At 40.9% G+C, this 19,180-nt stretch overlaps 1 protein-coding gene across 1 annotated transcript in view; it reads left to right on the forward strand.

Moving 5' to 3' along the window:
* TTLL5 (tubulin tyrosine ligase like 5) overlaps positions 1–19,180 on the forward strand; it is a 124,662-nt gene that overhangs the window by 82,608 nt on the left and 22,874 nt on the right. Inside the window, exon 31 of the mRNA XM_041472124.1 lies at positions 17,026–17,200. Coding sequence (XP_041328058.1) covers positions 17,026–17,200 — 175 coding nt within the window. The remainder of the gene's footprint in view (positions 1–17,025; positions 17,201–19,180) is intronic.

Raw genomic sequence — 19,180 nt, forward strand, 5'->3', positions numbered from 1 at the left:
TTTATCCGTGACTCTTCCTCACACAAGGATCTCAAATTTTATCCATTGATTTGCCTTGCACGTAGTGAAATATAAATGAAAGCTGTGCTACCATGCCATAGCTGTTGGAATTGGTTCACAGTTGTGCAGCTGAGAAGGGCATTGGGAAGTTTCCCAGAAGAATGTCCTTTCTGGCATTGATCTTAGGGCAGGTCCATCTGGCCTAAGAACAGAGGGATTGAATGGGCCCATCTTTGAGCTGTGCTATTCCTGTGTGTTACAGTGAGGCACTCTGAAATCTTGGAGCTGCATGTTCTGTATCCTCCCTATCAGAAATACAAAATGCTGCTTTGTAGAAATAGAAATCCCCTGTGTAAGCCAGGCTTTATGAAAGACAAGATAGGGTTAGTGACTTTTCCTTCATTTGCCTCACACTGTCCATGGACTGCCCTGAAGTTGAACTAATTGTGAATATTTTGGAGATTTCCAAGTCTGCCCTGTACCTTTTCACTTCAAGTAAATGGAGGTGCAGTGGGTAGTGTGAGGAGGGAAGTTTGGTTACTCGTGAGAGCAAAGGTCTTGAACAGCTGTGTTGAGGACATTGGTGTTGTACAGCTGAGGAAGAGAAATTGAATGGGGGTTATATTGCTATCTCAGTAGGCCTGTCCAATGCTGGAAGTAGGGTGTGATCTGAGTTCCATGCATAAAGACTTCCAGAAGGCAGCCCTCCTGTGGGCCAGTCCCTGGACAACCCTATGAAGTCAGCAGCCAAAGGGCCTGGAATCTAGCTCAGTTGAGTCAAGGGTTTCAGTGACCAAGTACAAATGCCAGAGCAGGAGGTAGCAAAAGGGGCCAAAGGGTTTTCCTTCCTACTAGGCTTTGTTTTGGAGCTATCGTCCATTGTACACTCAACTTTCCACCAGCAATGCACATTCATATTTTCCATCCAGACCAAGGTCATGCTTTAGCTTGGCTTCCTCAGGATGAACAATCTTCTTTCTGGTGTTTGGTACTGTCATATAAATGGGAAATCCCTGCAAAAGCACGAAGAAACCCCTTTCCTGTCCCTGAAAATGTTAGTTGACCTTTTCTGTGAAGATTCTGCTTTCACCTAATTTCCCCTAACTTTGTGGTTGGTAAAGTTTTGTGGCTGACACCAGAGTTTACAAATTGCAGGCTGTTGGCTCTATGTCAGTCTCTTATTCTCTAGGATTGCTGTGAGCTGCAGGTATCAAGCAGCAGCTGTTTGTGAACTATGCAGGGATCCAGTATTTAACAAGAATATCTTTTGAAAAAGGGGGAGGGAGAAATGTAAAAAAGTAAGGATTATTTCAGTTCCCCTAGGTGTGTGGTGACAGCTTTGCTTGGTGATTATGTTCAGTAGTTCCTAGGGGTAGGTATGTTTTATAATCTGAAGAAGATGCAGCAACTGGAACTCCATTGTGGAGCACCAACTTTTTTTTGTGTAGGGAGTAGTGTGGCTTGTAATAATGAGTAACATTTTTGGTTACTAGTTCTTTTCTAGTGTCTGCCCATCGCTGAATACTATCTGCCATTGAGTAGTTTGACCAAAATGCTCTGGGTAAGAGAACTTTGGTTGGTAATGAGCAAGAAAGCTCACTCAAAAAAGCTTGTTACTGGATTGACCAAAACCAGTGCCAATTACAAGAATTTTTAAATGCTCTGTTAGGGCTGGACTGTGCGGTGTGAGGATGGAAATGTCAAGAATCCTTTATTACAGCGCTTATTTCTGCGATTTCATTCTGTAACAGTAGTTGAAAGATATATTCTTAAAAAAAGAAAAGGCAGGGGAGAGAGAGCAAAGAAAGCTAGATAGTGCTAAAAGATACCAGTTTCCAGACACCCTCCTATTGCACACATGGCATTTTTATGAATATTTCTTATCCAAGAACTGTTCACAGCAAACCAGGTGGTGAGATGCCAGGTCAGCCTGGCTGATTCAAATCTATTTAAAACTGGCACTGAGACAACAACCTTTAGTGAAAGGAATTTAAAAACTAAGAGAGCTCTGCTGGATGGTTGGGCATGTGAACAGGCTCCCCAGGGAAGTGGGAGCCTGCCAGATTGTTTGAACAATACTCTTGGGCACACAGTGTTACTCTTGGGGTGTTCCCATGCACAGCCAGGAGCTGGATGTCAATGATTCTTGTGGGTCCTTTCCAGCTCAGGCTGTTCTATGGTTCTGTGTTACTTGGCTTCTTTGCTTGAATTTCAGATTGCATCTGGCTCAGTACATGTCTTCCACTCCCCTTTCTATCTTTCTGCTCTCTGGCACATGGGGCTTGACTGAAAAGTTAGTCAAAGAAGATCTGGCAGTGCTGCTAATGGCAGCTGTCTGTCAGGGATACTTTGCCTGGGCAAGATTCATCCTTTAAAGCAGAAGGGCTGTGACTTTTTTGGTTCAAACGTTTTGTGTGCGTGAAAATTACTTTATTTGCTTGCTGCTGCAAAAAAAAAATTAGAATCTTCTCTGTGAAGAATCTACCCAAGTTGGGCCGTGAGTGTCTTCAGTGCTGGAGATTTGAGTTTTCTAAAATTCAGCTGAGCAAATTTTCATGTTTGGTAGACTATCTAAAAAGGAGGAGGAAATCTCAAGTCTGGACCATCTGTTTCTTTTTTGATATTGGGATCAAGATGCTGGTGGGTAAAGAGGTGTCAGCTTATCTTCATTTAGCATTTTGATAAGTTGAAGACACAGAGACTTGAAATTGAGTAAATTTAGGAATTTTGTTTCTTGGTACTGGTACTTAGTTCAGAAAAACTTTCCACAGTCAAATCCTGAATTTCAAATGAGAATTTTTCATTACTTATTAAAGACAATGTACTCCTTAATGGATTGACTTATGCTTCCCATTACAATTTCCTGAAACTTCACAAGCTGTGGTGTTAGAAATAGTGTGAAATAACTTGTTAGAAAGAGTGTTCTGTTCAACAAATTTCTTGTCTCAGGTCCACTAGACACTTGGGTGTGATTCTTTGGCAGTCTCATGATGCTAAAGATTCTGGCCTCTCTGTAAATATCTTTGGATGGATCATAATTTGAGCAACAATTAAAGGCTTTCTGATTCGGGCAGTCAACATGACAAAGAGAACAGATCTCATCTTTTGTGAAGAAATCAGTAAATCAAGCAGTGTATGTGAGAGATTGAAGCACAGGCACAAAAACTCAGCCCCCAAAGTGATTCTTCATTGACTTTGCTATTCTTAAGACTCAGTGCTTTGATGAGCACATCCCTTACCAATAAGGAGCTGTGTATAATATCTCCAGGATATTCTCCAGGAGAGTGAGATTTAGATTTCTGCTATCAGTGATCCCCCTAGCCTTCTGTTTTCAAAATTCCTTACCAGAAATTCAAGGAAGTTTAGACTTATCCCTTAGGAACAATTCCAACAAAGGTTGCCAATTAAGGTTTTTTGGAACAGCTGTTTTTCATAGAGTTTGATTTTGCGTATTGACAATTTGCTTATCTTTCAAAGCTGAAAATCGTCAAGGAGGAGCTGTGTTTTAATGTGGAATTCATTTTGCTAAAAAAATCAATGGGAATAATAACTTCTCTCATATCAAAGCTCACAAATACCTTAAATTTTTATTTTAGTTTTACAAGTAAGCCCATGTAATACATTTAAAAGTATTAAGTAAGATAATTTTGAAAACCTAGTTTTAATAGTTGGACTATTCTGGTATATTTAAACAAACTTGAATCCAATCCATCTTTAGTCATTTAAATATTTTGTTTTTCTGTTCAGGACATTGTTTGCATAACTGATTTGGCTTTTTTCAAAGGGCAGAGCAGTGTTTTCATTTGTTCCTGAAATCCCACTTTCCTGCTGCTGATAATAATGTGAATGATTTAAATATGAAAGTATCCTCCACTATAAAGAGAACAAAATATATACATCAATTTCTAGGCTGTTTTGTGGTGTAGGGGACAAACTGTGGTTCATGTAGTGCAGAGGTTCTTTTCTATTAGTATTTTCTAAAAAGAAAAAAAAATGCTAACATTCTGTGTTCTCTAAAGCATTGCAAATCCTGAATATGTGTGTAGATGTTACTGAGAAGCATTTCTGTGAAAGGGAAAAGAGCTGGTGGTGCTGGGTATTTTGCTGTTTGCATGTTTCTCTCTGAAATTGTCTAAACTCCTGGTATCATGTAACACTATGAATTGTGAATTGTTATGCTTGTTGCTTCTCAAGGCATAGTTGTTTGTGTATTGTTTGTCAAAATCTCACTCTGGTGTTCATGGTGTATTATTGTTTGGTAGCACAATCAGGTACTGACCGCTCCTTCAGGTTTTTCCTAACACTCTTACCTTTATATGAGGGCTTGCTTATGGTCTTATGCTCCAACTCGAGAGCCTTAAACACAGTACTCAACATGAAGGTTAACCTCTTTGCAAACATTTCTGTGTTCACCTCAAGCCTTCTGGAGGCCTTGTTTGGACTCTTATTTGCCTGAATGCAGATGAATTTTCTCTGAAATGTACCAGTTGTAGCCTTGGAGTCTGCACTGTTTAGAACATTTGCTGAAACATCAAGAAAGGCATTGAGTATAAAGAAGCAACATATAACGGAGATTTCTTGATGGACACTGTTGTTGTTTTCCTTGCTTGATGTGTCCTATCTATGATAGGAGGGAGATCTTGAAAGGAGATTGATCCACGAGTGGCTGGGGTGTTTTAGTCTGCCCTTTTAAGGAATTAACGTCTGCATCTTTGTTTTCATGCTCAGAATTACATGCAATCACTTGGTGGAATTCCTGGGGTGGAGATTCCATGGTTCCCATCTGTGTTCCTGAGTCTGGGAGCTTCTGACTAATTATACAATTTTCTCTGTACTTGTAGGAAACAATTTCATTTTGGCTCTAGAAAAAGGGATTGGGTTGGAATGGAATATAGGATTGCATAACTTTTTTCATGTTTAACCACAAATTCCACAAATGAAAGCTATTGCACTTCCTCTGAAGATACCTACTCTTGGCTTTTGGAGTCAGTAGAAATATTCAAGCCCCATGTACAGTCCAAAAAGACCTATAAATTGAAAGGCTTACCCAAAATCTGTCATTAATGAATCCTGCAAAATTGCATCTCTAAGGGAACAGCACCATTCCTAGATGCCTATTCTCAAACCCCAAGTGGAAAAGATGGATATAGTTGGCAGTTGGCATGACCAGCAGAGCTGGCACAACAGCATCATAGACTTCTCTGTCCATGCTGGAGGAGAAAACATCACAAACACAGGTGCCTGGTCAAATGGAGATAATTTAAAAGCTTTTTTCCCTGAGTGTTGTGAACAAAACTAGTGCTTACAGGCTCTACCTCCTATCTTACAGTTGTAGATAGAGACAGAAATTTCATGGAAAATACTTTAGGCAGTGGATGATCAAGTAAGTTTTGTGCAACTTCAACATCTTCTGGAGACAGGCTCTGACAGAGAGGGATCTTTCAATGAATACTGGACAAGTCTGGGAACTGCATTTTAAAATGTGCTGTCTCATCTCTTGGTATTATACAATATAATTATCTTAACATCCTTTTACTCATCTTCCTCTAATGACAGACTTTGTCTGTCATCAGCTGTATCAGTTTCCTGGAGAAAGATTTTGTTGATCCAGTTTACCAAGATTAGCCTGAGCCTTTTCTGTAGTTTCAGAGATTTAATTACAAATTTCCTGTTCACAATGTTTAATTGTTTTCTGTCAGCTGGCCTTCTTGGTCAGCACATGTGTTGCTGCCTGTTGGGGAAAAGGAGATAACTGAAAGATTTGGGGGTCTCCCATGATTTTCCACTGCACCACCTGTTTTGGAAGTGGTTGTAGAATTGCCAAACACACTGAAGTGGTTACGGGTACCAGCTCCTAAAGAAGCTGAATGGGAGGAGTAGTTCTTGCCTGATGGGTTTTCAAAGGGAGCTGAGACTTTGATGTTCTGTTTTAGCAGCTGCTAGATATAGTGCCTCAGCCCTGTGCAGCACTTGTGGCCCCAGCCTTCAGGCATTGTTTTCTTCTTTACACTGCTGGTATGGAGAGAAAATAATAAAATAAACCAAGAGTGGGGGCATTACCAACAGTGTTGCTTTGTTATGTTTTACACTTTGAATTACAGTGCCTTGTGTCTCATGCCAGTGAGCACCTTGGACTTAATTGGGCCTGTTAGAGTAAGAAATTTATTTCACTTCAGCTTTCTTTGCCTTTCTAATTGCTTCTTCCTCACCTCTTCCAAAATAATGGTAGTAATTTTAGTCTTTTGCTCTGTAATGGCTGCATAAAATAGGTAGAGATTTACATGCATGGTGCACGAGAATTCCTTGCTTTGTCGAGAGGGACTGGATCATCTTTCCAATAAGGATTGAGGGAGACAGAGAAATGTGGTGGCTAAACCAAGGCTTCATATAAAACCTCTGTTAAAGCAGGAACAGACAACACTCTACTATATCTGCTGAAGGCAGTTCACTGGGAATTTCCCCTTTACTCACTTTACTCTTCATTTCCAGAAATGTGATGCTGTAACTCAATTTATTCTATTAATATTGAACTTCTTTGTGGTAATGTGAATGCTTCTCTGATTTTGCTTGTTGAAATAATGGTTTACTGGAAATGCTGGAGGCCGAGCTCTGTTTTCAGGCTGAAGAGGCAGATAGATTCCAATAGTAGGAGTGGAAGGGGGACTGTATTCTGTATAGTTTAAAACAGAGACCAAAATTGTGGTAAACTGGAATGGTCTCTTTTGGCAAGGCAATACACTTCTGTGGTATTTACCTCTGGAGGACAACAATATTGCTCTGCAGTATTGTTTTTCCAGGTAAGGCTGTATAAATAAATACAAGCCTTTCTAGTATTTTCTTGCAGTTCTTTATAATACAATTCTGCTATGTCATCACCCAGGCAATAAAGTGGGACAGATGTATAGAAATTTTTGGGAAGAAAATGTCACCATTGGTTTTTCGTCTTTGTTCTAGCACTGGCTATAGAATTTTTAAATTTTTTCTCTTCCCATATTAAAAATCAATAACATCTAAATGAAAATTGAACCTGCCATTCTGTTCTGAAGTTTTTTTCTTCGGCTGCATTTTAGCTATCAACAAAACAGAACATATTTTCTCTTTTCTGAAAGTAGTTTCCTCCAAGTAGGGTGTCTCTTGAGCATTCTTAGAAGGAGCACTACAGACCTGGAAAACTTCTATCATTTTTAGCATGAGAAAATTATTGCTGAGAATTTGTGCTACCTTGGTTGAAATAATAAGCACTTTTATAAAGTATTTTCTATTTCCTCTAAGGATGTTGGATGGAGTGAGGGGAAAAATAGCACTTACTTTTTACAATACAAATAAAGTGCTTTGTGGCCTTCAACGAGGCTTGCAGTGATTTAGAAAAAAACAAAACAAACAAAACTGTAAAACAGGTAGCTCCACATCCATGGTATTGCTTTGGTGTCAGTGTGCCGTGCTGCTCTTAGGATGGGTGAATGTCTATATCATGATAGTATTCATCTGTGGTCTCTGTGTAAGTGGCCTTTTTTCTTATATTTTTTGATTTCCTGCAATGTGTGGGGTAGGATGGTCTTGCCTATGCAGCATATACAATCACTGGGCCAGCTTCTTCAATAGATAACAACCCATGCTAGATTCTTTCTGTGTTTCTGAGCATACTCCACCAACATCCCTTGATTATATTTTACATTACTTTGTTACAGACTTTAGGAAGTGTGTGCTGTCACACACATAGTCACTTACTCCTCTAGTCCATTGTTAAATGTTCAGGGAGCCAGGGCAGGTGAGTTGATCTTTGTACAGGAGGTGGAAATAAAAGAATTCTCCCTTAGCTCCAGCATAAATGAACTACGAAATGAGCCTGAGGCGGAAAAAAATTCAGTTTAACACAGGTGGGATCACTCTCAGATACCGTCTACTTTATGTTATGCCTTGTTACCTTAGAGAAATCCCCTTGAGAGGGGTAAGGAAAGCAGAAACTGTGTATACATACGGAATTGAGTTTCTGACACTGGGCAGATAAGAATGCTAGAGGCACCACTTTGGCCAGCATGTGAGTATTGTCAAGCTTAGGGGACTGCGATCTATCTTTTTATTGGGAGACTAACTCAGCTTTGTTACTTTGGATGTAGGTTGATAAAATTCGGTTGTTTAAGGGTAGAAGTCTCTTTAGGACCTTTACTTTGCCCTTGTATCAGTGCTTGGGGAATTATTTAGAAACAAGAGGCTATTAACCACAAGCCTCACAGCAAGGACCCAGAGAAGTGACCTTCAGTTCTCATTTTGTATCTTTTGTCTTCTTTTACTTCATTTCAGTAGCTAGATATTACACAGCTTCAGTTGTGTTACTGAATGGTAGCAAGCAGATGCATCTTACTGGTGCCATGCTCTTTCTCTACCTCTTTTTACCTGGAATGTTTATATTAAGATAACTGTGGCCAGCTGGCTTTCAGGTGACACTTTCCATAATCCCTGATTAGATGAATTTGTAGATGTTTGCTCAGGAAGTGCAGAACAGATTCTAGCCTTCCCTTTAGGTATATATATGATAAATGTAGAGCTATTGCTTCTTTTGTGAAGTTCTCTTGTCTGGCTATAATTCTTGAAATGTACAGTCATGATGTCAGTCAACTGTATACTTCAGCTGCGTTATCCCCATAGACAGACCATCTAAGCTGCCAGATGTATCAAATCTTCTCTAAGAGACACTCATAAGAGTCTTCATCTACCACATAAGGTGGTAGTTGTACTGGATGTCAAGCCAAGTTAGTTGCTTTAATTAATTTCAGTGCAAATTTTGTGAAATCCAGAGGCTTGATGTGCTCTTTAGAGGTTTCAGTATACTAGGTGTTTAATATTTAGAGAGCAAAATAGCCAAAGTAAAGTGCATGAGATGTCTCTACTACTTGGTCATATGGCACTAAAAATTTGTTTCGGCCTAAAGTGGATTGATATCTGGACAGCACATCCCTAAGGAATTCTTAAGGCTCTCTAGTGTAACACCATCCTGTGCTATGTCTTTTGGGATACTGATGGTGGCAGGAGCATTTAGCTCTGGGCAGGGCTTTGAGTACTCTTCCCCTATCTCATGAATCCTAACCCTGCAAAACTCAACAGCCTGTTTTTTGTTTGTTTGTTTATTCTTCTCAAGTGCTCTAGATTTCACCAGTTTAGCCCAATTGTAACTTTTCACTTGTCTCTTGATATTTAAAGAGGAGACTGAGCTGCCTTCTTCCTTCCCCATTTTCTTACTCATTGGGACCTTGCAGCTGCTGCTTGAGCACGTATAGTAAAGAGCACCGCACTCCGGGAAAGCTTAGGCAGGAAGAAGCTTAATGGAAAATATGAAAGGGAAAAAAATGTGTTTGATGGACTTTTAATATAAAAAGAGGGTAAGAAAAGAAAAGGAGGAGGGGGAGATTTATTCACTGTAATAGGAACCAAATGTTGGCTGGGACAGCAGCAAGTCTCACTCTTTCCCTGTAAACTCTATGAGCGGCTTTTCAAAGGCATTACGGGGTGCAGGGCTAGTTTAGTGGTCCTGACTTAACCCCTGCCTCTCTAGAGAGAGGTAAGGAGTATGGCTTTTCAGGAGAGATTAGTGACTTTAATTCAGTCAAAAGCATATTCTAGACAGATAACTGTGCCCACTTATTGTTTTCATCCTTGTGTGCTGGTTCTGCTATCCACCCATAAAATGCTAAATCTGCTTGCATAAAGCACTAAAAAAAACTTTCCGTCAAGAAATAAATAGAGCCCGTAGTCTTTTTCAGTTTGGTTTTCAATCAACTTGTCTATAGTGAAAGAGAAAAAGTAGAAGAATGTTGTTACAACTCATCTTCATCAAGTTGGTCTGCTTAATTTATGCTAGCCTTCTACAGTGGGGAACCTCCTCAGTGAGGAGTACCTCAGTGGTGCAATACTGCATCTAATTTTCTGGTACTCTGAAGTGTGTATATTCACACCAGTAACTCTGCCTGGGCTAGGATAAATGATCAGATTTAAGACGGCACTTAACATGTTTTCAGTCTGAATGACTTACCTTCATAAAAGCAGATCTAGACAGTACAGTGAGGTAAATTAACTGGGTCCACCCTGCTTTGTCTGAACTTCCTTAATTAATACTTTAAAATTGGGAGTACGGTGTGTGGGACCACACAACACAGTTCAGGCAGTTGCATGTCAGAGTTAAGCAGGTAATCCCTCCAAAACTTCTTTATGATAGCAAAATGATACCAGGTTTCTCTTTTAGTCTTACTGTATATATGCCTTGCTGTTAAAATATTTTTGCAGGCTCTGTGTTTGCAGGTGTGGAAATGCGTGCAAGAAACATGAAGCCAGAAGAGCCTTCCACTCAGTAAAGCTCAACCCTCTTTGCACTAATTGAGAGCAAAAAGGCTTATGATTTTGTTAGTATGTATCACTTGGAGGAGATATGCTCAGTTACCTTCGTTACCTTTCCAATGACCTGATGAGCCACAATGGGATGAAGGCACTGAACTTTACAGTCAGCTGATTCAGCCTTTCTTGATTCAGCCTTTCTGCTCTCTGAATTTCAGAGCTGCCGTGTGTAAAGAGAAGGAAAAACAAAAATGTTGTTTGTTTATCTGCCAAGTATTCCCCAGATCAGAGAGACTGACAGTATTTTGTAACAGCACAAAACCAAGTATGTGCTACTAGGGGCCCAACAAAAATTGTCTCCACTGAAGGTTAAAGATTTTACTTAATTTGCTGAGGCATGTTTAGGGCTTCTGATTGATAACGCCAGCTAAATCCAGGAATAGCTGAGATAGGTTAGGTCTTTCCTGAAGAGATTTTCCAGTGCTCCATAATCTCATTCTGCCCTTCCCCTCCTAGACTATCAGAACGCTGTTTTGATGCACCTCATTTCTAACCTAGCAGGTTAGACACTTAACACTCATGATCTTTCCTGTACATGGAGACTTAGGATGTAAAAGGCACTTAATTCCCAATCTCCATTGCCTTTGTTATAAGAAAATACTGATGTTCCGAAACCCAGGTTTGTCAATGGTGAGGAAACAGCAAGAATAATTTTCAGAAGCTAGGGAGCAGGAAATAAATTATCCGGCAACATATACTAGAAAAGAAGGAAGCCTGTGGACTTTGATAGTAGTTGTAGAAAAAAGTGAAGGAACGAGAAGGCAGTGGGCTTTCCATGTATAGCTATTGTGCATGCACATCTGGATAATAAAGTGGAAAAAGTTCATGGAAAAACAATGTGCAATCAAGGCCAGAAGGGATTGAGTTGAGGAAAAAGAAGAGAGCTAAGTGTGCCAAGGCTGGCTGAGCTCAAAGGAGGCATAGTCCTAGTAGTGAAGGCTTAGTTCTGAAATAAGAGGAATGTCATATAATAGAACAGTGAAAATTTAAATTTAATTGGAAATATTGGGGGAAATTCTTGATGCTGAATGCATACCTGCTTGTGGAGTTGTGCAGCTGAGTGTGAGACATGGTCTCCTACAGCCACTGAAACGTGTTGACCACAAGGAGATAAGCTGGATGCCTTTACTCACATATTTGTTTCTGAGTAAAATTCCTGCAACAATATCAGTTCTCTCAGCTGAAAGCGGGAATTGTGAGAATAGCAGAGGGGGGACTCTTGCCATTTGCTAGATGTTATGCATATTAAAATGTTCTGGAATGCTTGAGCTGTGCCTCTGGTAGCTCTTAGAGTTAACCTGTGAATGGATTTGGAAATTGCAGTTAAATGCACGAAACTTTTCATGTTTTTTGCCTAAACCAACTCCTAAACCAGTCCTAAGGTTTTGCACATGGTTATTATACCTCTTCTGTTTTCTCATGTCACAAATATACTGATGGTAAGAGCCCCTTCTGTAAGGAAAGGTAACTTGAGCTACTGGGAGAAGGGGGAGCTGAAGAACTAAGGCTGAAACTATTTCATGATGCCTCGTCAATAATAGAGGAAAGTTTGATTGATGGTCTGTGACACTCTCCTGCATCTCTGCACCACATGTACCATGGGAAACTGTACTCTCCACTTTGTATTTGAACCCAAAATGCAGTTCTGCAGGTTTCTTGTGCCAAGGCAGCCTTAACAAGCTTCTCATTAACTTCAGAAGCTTTTCCTTAGCTTCTTTTGAAGAGTACAAAAGTAGATTGCAGGTCAGGTGATGGCATCCTCATTTTATACAGGCCAGCTGCTTCCTGCCCCTTCCCTGTCTCCAAGTACCTGTACCATGGGGAGTTCTGGACAGCTCCCAGTGCCTTAGCTCTCTGAAATCTCAGGCTTAGCTCTTACAGAAATATTCAAAATGCTTTGTTTGCCCCTGGTGTTTTGTGAAACTGTTTTTCTTTACCTTTGTAACACGGCTCATGCTATGTTACAAGCAGGAGGTTTTTACAGGCTTGCATGTTCCAGCAAACAGAGCTGCAGTCCTTGCTAAAATGTAGACTCTTGCTGACTAAACTGCACCAAGTCACTCTTTCATAGACACTCCTGATAACAGCAGAGGCCAGGAGCGAACCATTGTCAAAGACTTGTCATTCTGTTTTTCAGTTTTTAATTTTTTGCTTTTGAAGCTGAGGGGAAGGAAAAAGGAAGAAAGACAAAGAAAGGCCTAAAGGCAAGTGAGAGGCCCAAAACTCCTGCATCCCAGCCAGGACCCCAGCGTCCTGGGCTTCATCCCACTCTGTTTATCATTGCTCTGTAGCCAGCCCCAATCTAGGACCATTGTTAGGGATGGAAGAAGCACACAGTGTGCCAAAAAAAATGTTCTGTGTTTTTCTGAGTGCCTGAACATAAGTCAGCAGGATGCTGGGAGCTGCCACACTAGACAAAATCATTAGTTACTATGCCAACTACTTTCTAGCGGCTGGTGCTCACCAAGGATTTGTACTGAAAACTTCGTAGACTTGTCATACCATCTGAATGCCCTGTGGGAAAGAAACTGCTGCCCAAGGTTGTCTTGCATTCTATGGTAAGGTGGGAGTGCTGATTTATAAATGCAGTGGGTTCCCTTATTGCCAGCAATGGCTCTTATTCCTCTTTAGCTCCAGTCTTTACAGGAGAGGATGCAAAGTAATTTCGTTGTCAGCTTGTTTCCTTGTTTAGTAGGAAAGTAATATTTTCCTCAGTTTGCTGGGCCTCCAGACATACTGATTTCTGCTGTGATCCTATCAGTTCTCACAAACTAAGCAGGGTTAAACAGGAATGTTCTTCATGAATGCTGAAGCTTCATTTACACAATAATTTGAGCCTAGTTTGCACTGCTTTCTCTGGGATGTAGACACTTTTCAAGCATTTCTAAAGTGCCTGCTTAGTGATATATGGAGAACACCAGTGTACTTCATGAATTGGTATTGTTGCCTGCCACACAGGAATTGGTATCAAGCAAATGCCCAGCTGTGCTATTGGAAGAAGGCTTCCAATGAAATGTAAGCCTGATGTGTCATTCTTTTAGAATGACAGACTTGCTGTTTGTCCTACAGTTCTTTGTAACTATGAGATCCTAAGAGACTGGTGTTCTGGGCTCTGATCTTGTCTACAACTTCAGTCCTTGGAATTCTCTTCAAATCCTTTTAGAAAGGAAACAGAAGCCAGCTCTCTCCTTTCTTGTAAGAACTGATACTCACATCCCTTCTGTATGGAGTCTGGATTTCATAGAGATCTTTTTTTCTGTAATCAATGAAAAGATGCATTAACATTTTATTGGTATTTTAGTACACTAACATTAGTTTCTAGTACAGGTGTAGGTAGTTGATTGCATAAAGGCTGCTTACATCAGAAAAGGTCTAACAGATTGGAAAAGGGAACTAGAGTAGAAAGGGAGTTTGGAACCAGGAAACCTGGAGACGAATGTATGGTGTTCTAGCACTTTCGGACTGGATCCCAATCATAATCACATGGTGATTTGTTGAAAATGGTCTCACAAGCAAACCTGTATCTTTTGTGGTACAAAAAACAGCAGCATAGAGGTTTTAAGCTGTCAGTGATTTGGAAGAGAGAATTCTGGCCCAGCCTTTATGAAAACTACAGTTGAAAGAAAGGAACACAGTGGGTTTCTTGCCAAAAACACAGAGTAGCCTGAAGAGCCGCTGGAAGGACAGAATCTTGCTTACAAAGGATGGGCCATAATGCCAAAGGCTGAGATTTCCTGTGCATAGTGAAGGCCTGAATCCTGGCCAGGTCTCTAAACTAAGCAACTCATAAATAATTCTGAGCAAGCTGTGAGAAGATTGCTCACAACCAGCCTGGCTGACAGAATGAAACCAAATATTTTCTGGTGGCACAGTCAGGAATTTCTATTTCCCATTTGCATGTGTGTGCATCTGTGCCTAAATCTGTTGTCTGTACATGTGAAGAAATGAATATTCAATCATTACTGTTCAAGCAATAATCCTGAATTGAAAACAAGCAGGTCTGTGAGTACTGACTCTACAATCCTCATTTCTATTAGGGGTGTGGAGGTTTTTTTCTGGTTATTTTTGGCTTTGCCTGAAACAGTGTAAGTTTTGAGAAAGCTTTTAATTCAGTTTGGGGTATTTATACAGTCTTCTTAACAAGCGAACTCTTTAATATCCATTAAGGTGTGAGGTCCTGTACAGCTGTTTTGCAGCCTTCATTATGGTGCTGAACCGGTTATAATTTCCTTAAGCAGAACTAATTTCTGCTTCAGGGTGCAGAAGTGTTGTCATGCTTTAATAAGTCATCCAACTGGCAGAGACTGAGGGTAGGAGATGCTCCGTGACGCATTCCCGTGAACATGGCAAAGAGAGCTGGAGCCAGTCTCTAGCAGCAGTGTGTTGAGTCTCAGATCCTAAGCCTGTTCTGTACCAGGGCAAACATAGCCTTAGATGTAATATCAGTACTTGATAGCATGTTATGTCGGGACTTAACAAAACTTCAGATGAAATATCTCAATATTAAAGTGATCCCAGGACTGGCAAATATACTGGCTTGCTGTTGTCAAGTATTGTAGAAGGTTGAAGATATATTCTGAAACATAATGCATAAATGCAGTATAATGCATTTACTTTGATTTCTGTCTGTAAATAAGGAAAACCCATAGAAGCCAACAGAAGAAGGATTCTGCAGGCCAGGAGGATAAAATCTGCTTAGACAAGCAGCAGTGTTTTCAATATAGTGTCTAGAAAAAAAGTAAGTGTTGTTTTGTTGTGTCATATGGAGAGAAGGTACTGGAACTGCAGGGAATTGTGTAGAAGATTGTGCCATAAGAAAATCTTAGCCAAAGTTATTTTTGGTTTTGTGGTTTTGTTTGGTGTTTTTAAAACTTCTTCCTAAATGTTTAATAATGTAGTTTCAACAGTGCTTTCCTGGGTAATGTAAGTCAAGTTTGCCTGGGCAATACTATGTCCAGTATATTGAAACTGAAAAAGTGAATTAAAGCGAGTTAGTGAGAGAATTTGAGAGTTCATTGAATTGGACAAAGATTGGAGAAAGGCAGCAATCTTTGGTGCATTTTTAAAAAGTCAGGCTTAAGTATTTGTAATTTCATGAGTTTATCCTTTGCTAGATACTTCAAAACAGAAGAAATGAGACTCAGGGAAATGTTACTGAAATGTTGCCATTTAGGTAGTGGCCCACACAGTACTGCAGACTGCAGTGGTTGCACATCATCTCTGTGGCACAAAATCTGGCTATTTGCAGGTCCAGTTTTAGTGGAGTTGTCATTTTTATCAGTTTTGTTTCCTCTATTTTGTCTTCACTGTTATGTTTTAGAAGTAATCACTCAATCCTGAGCTTCATAAGCATTCTTTTGTATCAAAGGATGAGTTTTATTCATTGCAGGTTCTGAGCTGGAGGTAGATATGGGAGGAGTTGGAACAGATATTAGTTTCTAGAATGGATAATATAACTTGAATAAATAGCTTAAAGAGTGCTTGAGTGAATTCTCTTGTATCTGAATGTTTTAAGGGTTTGCAATGACAAAGCTTTTGGGGGAAGGAGCAACATGTTCAAGGCAAGCTGAGATATGTTTAAAGAATCTAGGTTGTAAGTTGTGATAGGTTCCCAAAGCAAAGACATTGCAGTTAACTCCCTTGCCAAAACCATGACCTACGCTCAAAATTGTGTAGGTCCTCCATAAACTCCAAAAATTATCTTTTATGTCACACTTACGTATGATGTAGATAGGAAATACAAGGGAAGCCTGGCCTGGGAATCCAGAGGAAATATAATCCAGAGCACAGAATGTGTGAATTGCTGGGCCATTGTAGCCTCTTCAGGACACCTCGTGGTCCTGTCAGTCTGCCACCTGCTCTCTGCAAAGCCCCTCAGCCTTTTGTATAAGTCTGTTGGTGCTGCCTTCTCGCCAGGGCTTACAAACTTCAAAGGAAGCTAGTGAGCTTCTGTTGGTACTGATCATGTTGCAGGCCACAGCTGAACTCCTACCATGTAAGCCTGGGCTGCATGAGCTCCTGTCTCTTTGCAGGAGGCCTTTTGTCCTCTAAGAAATGCTTGCATTTATCTGAGGATGAAAGAAATGAGCCTATCTCACTCTCCCCAAGCCTCTTCTGTATTGTAACTGTACAGAGTCAGTATGTATCCTAGTTCCAACCTCACCCAACTAGTCTTTAACCTCTCTGGGTGTTGTACTGCATGTCCGTTTCTATTCCATTGTCACTGCAGCATGTGTGTGCTTAGTGTAAGCCTTGTGTTACTGTATTAAAGCCTCTACAAATCTAAATAAATAATTATCTCATTAGTGATGGGAATCAGCTTTTTTTCCTGCTGCTATTCTGCCTATCTTCAATGCTAATCGGCCACAGAAATGTTCCAGTTTAGAGTTTTTATTCTCCTTTCCTTTTTTCTTCTCAAGAGAATGTCTAGTAATATAGTCCCAGCCTATATTCAAGAAAGTGCTTAGCAGGAAGCAGTTGGCACATGACACCTCTAGCAGGTGGTATGCTTGCTAAAGCCACCTAATACAAATTCATAGCTGGCTAAATATTAAGAGATTTCTTTGAAGCAGCAGTGCCTTACAGGCAGGAGTCCTTATATGCAGAGTAGTGAAAACATGGTAGCTCTTCTTTCCTCAGGGCTCCAGAGAATCATCATTTTGCCTTGGAAGGAGAGATGGACAACAGTGCCTACAAAGTGACACGGGGTCCTCTGGCACATCCAAACTATCAGCTTCAGTTTGCTGTGCAGCAGCTTCAGCAGCAGAAACTTCAGTCAAGACAGCTGGTGGAGCAAAACCAAGCACAGCAGCAGGTAACTAAGAAACATTCCTGCCTGGGATGTAGCAGCGCTGGCTGAGTCTTAGGTGTGAAAACAAACCCAGAGACAGTACAGATAGCAGAGATTTTGTCAAGGAAGTAGCTCTTAAAGTGGGTTGCAACAAAACCAGTATTACCTGCAGTGATTTTGATAGCATTTTGATACTGTGGTTCCCAATAGCTTCTTCCATTGTGTTGGCATCTTAAGAGCTGGAGAACATACAAAAAAGGGCTGGATGACTCCTAGATGCCAAAGGTGGACCACTGTGTGTGGAACAGCATTTTCATTCTGCTGGGAGAAGCTTTCAAGGTTATAATGACTTAATTGATACACTAGTTACCATACTTTGTTATTATGGAGAGAGAGAGAGATGTATTCTGAGTGATGTCCAAAATGCTTCCCTGCTAAAAGGAAGGAAGCCTTCAGGTGATCAAACCTTCATTCAAAACAACTTGGTCTCCAGTAGCAAGGAGCTGTTTGTTAGCAGTCTGGCATGACTGGACTCCCATGAACAGACCTAACATATGGAGGTCTGGACACTCACTCTCCCTCCTGTGAAGCAGATGAGTCGTTAGTCAGGGCCCTTGAGAATAGGTTATAGGCAAATTGCCCTCATCCTTTTCTGAGAGTATCTTGAAGGAGAGGCCCTTGTGCTTTTTGTTCCTTGCTCTCCTCCTTTCAAGGCCCTTACTTAACCATTAGTTACCATCCTCAACTTCTCTCACCTACAGTTTACTTGCTCTCGCTCCACGCAGGAGGTCTTTCTTTCATCTCTGTTCACTGGGCTCTGTGTGGGCAGATGTGGCTGCTCACAAGCTCAGGAAAGGGCCATAAACTGGCTTGTGCCTGTGAGGAGGCTGGAGCTGGCCATGGGGCCTGGCTGAGCCCTCTTCTAACTGCTGACATTGAGCTGATGTTATTCTTGGCCTGGGGCAGAGCCATTACTCAGGGGTTTCTGTTAAAATGATTCTTTGTTAAACCTCCTCTCACCCCCTCAATGTTCCCCCTCCTTTCTCTCCCTCCCTTCTCCTTCTGAGCCAAGCATTTTGGAGTTGCTGTGTTGAGGCTATTGCCATGCTGCAGGACTCAGGCTGCACTGAATTTGATGTTATTGAAGAAAAATACTTGCTGAACGTGGGGGCCTTCAGACTTTCTGTCATGAATAAAAGGTCATCTTAATAAAGTGATTGTCTCTTGGACACTTGTGTCCAAGACATTGTATGGAACCAGCCATCCCTCCTCTTCCAATAACAGTTGCATCAATTCTCTGATGCCCACCCTGCCAGTCATGATGTTACCCTTGCCTTCCCCCTGCACCCTCTCTAGCTTTCTGTCCCTGACCTCTTCTTTCTGCTAGTTAGCTTCTCAGACTTTAATCCTTTAACTTGGCCTTTATAAGAACTGCCTTCTCTTTTCTGCTGCTTATGCATTCTCTGACCTACATCTTCCCATTCACACTGCTTTGACTTCTGCACCACCCTTTCATGCTGACCCTCATTTGTCCTCCCCTTTTAGGCAGAGTTCATGTAGCTTATCCTAGCCTGCCTGGCTTTACCACATTTCCTTGTCAGTGTCACCTATGCTACCTATCTCCCATTGCCTGTTTTGTTTCTCTTCCTTCCCATGTATTGAGATCTACATCATCCTTTGTTGTCTTGCCTGTTACATTCAAATTTGTCAGTCTTCCCTCAGCAGAAGAAATACATCCCCCAAGACCGAAGGCCTATTACTTGAAAGAGTGTCATCTCTCTTTGGGGAATGCATGCAGGATATCCCTGAGACACTTTCATCTGATTGTTCAGGTTCTTGTTATGGTTAGAAGGTAGACTAGCTATTTGTCAGTAGCTGAAGTACAATCAATGTATCTTGAGCTGCCCCCTGAGTGTGGCATGACCATGCAACATGACTAGGTGCCAGTCTTTCCTTCTGTCTCTGGCAAAGAGACTAGTTACATGTGTGACTGCATATATGCGA

This window comes from Pyrgilauda ruficollis, unplaced genomic scaffold, assembly GCF_017590135.1.
Source record: "Pyrgilauda ruficollis isolate IOZ18807 unplaced genomic scaffold, ASM1759013v1 scaffold28, whole genome shotgun sequence".
Classification (NCBI taxonomy): domain Eukaryota; kingdom Metazoa; phylum Chordata; class Aves; order Passeriformes; family Passeridae; genus Pyrgilauda; species Pyrgilauda ruficollis.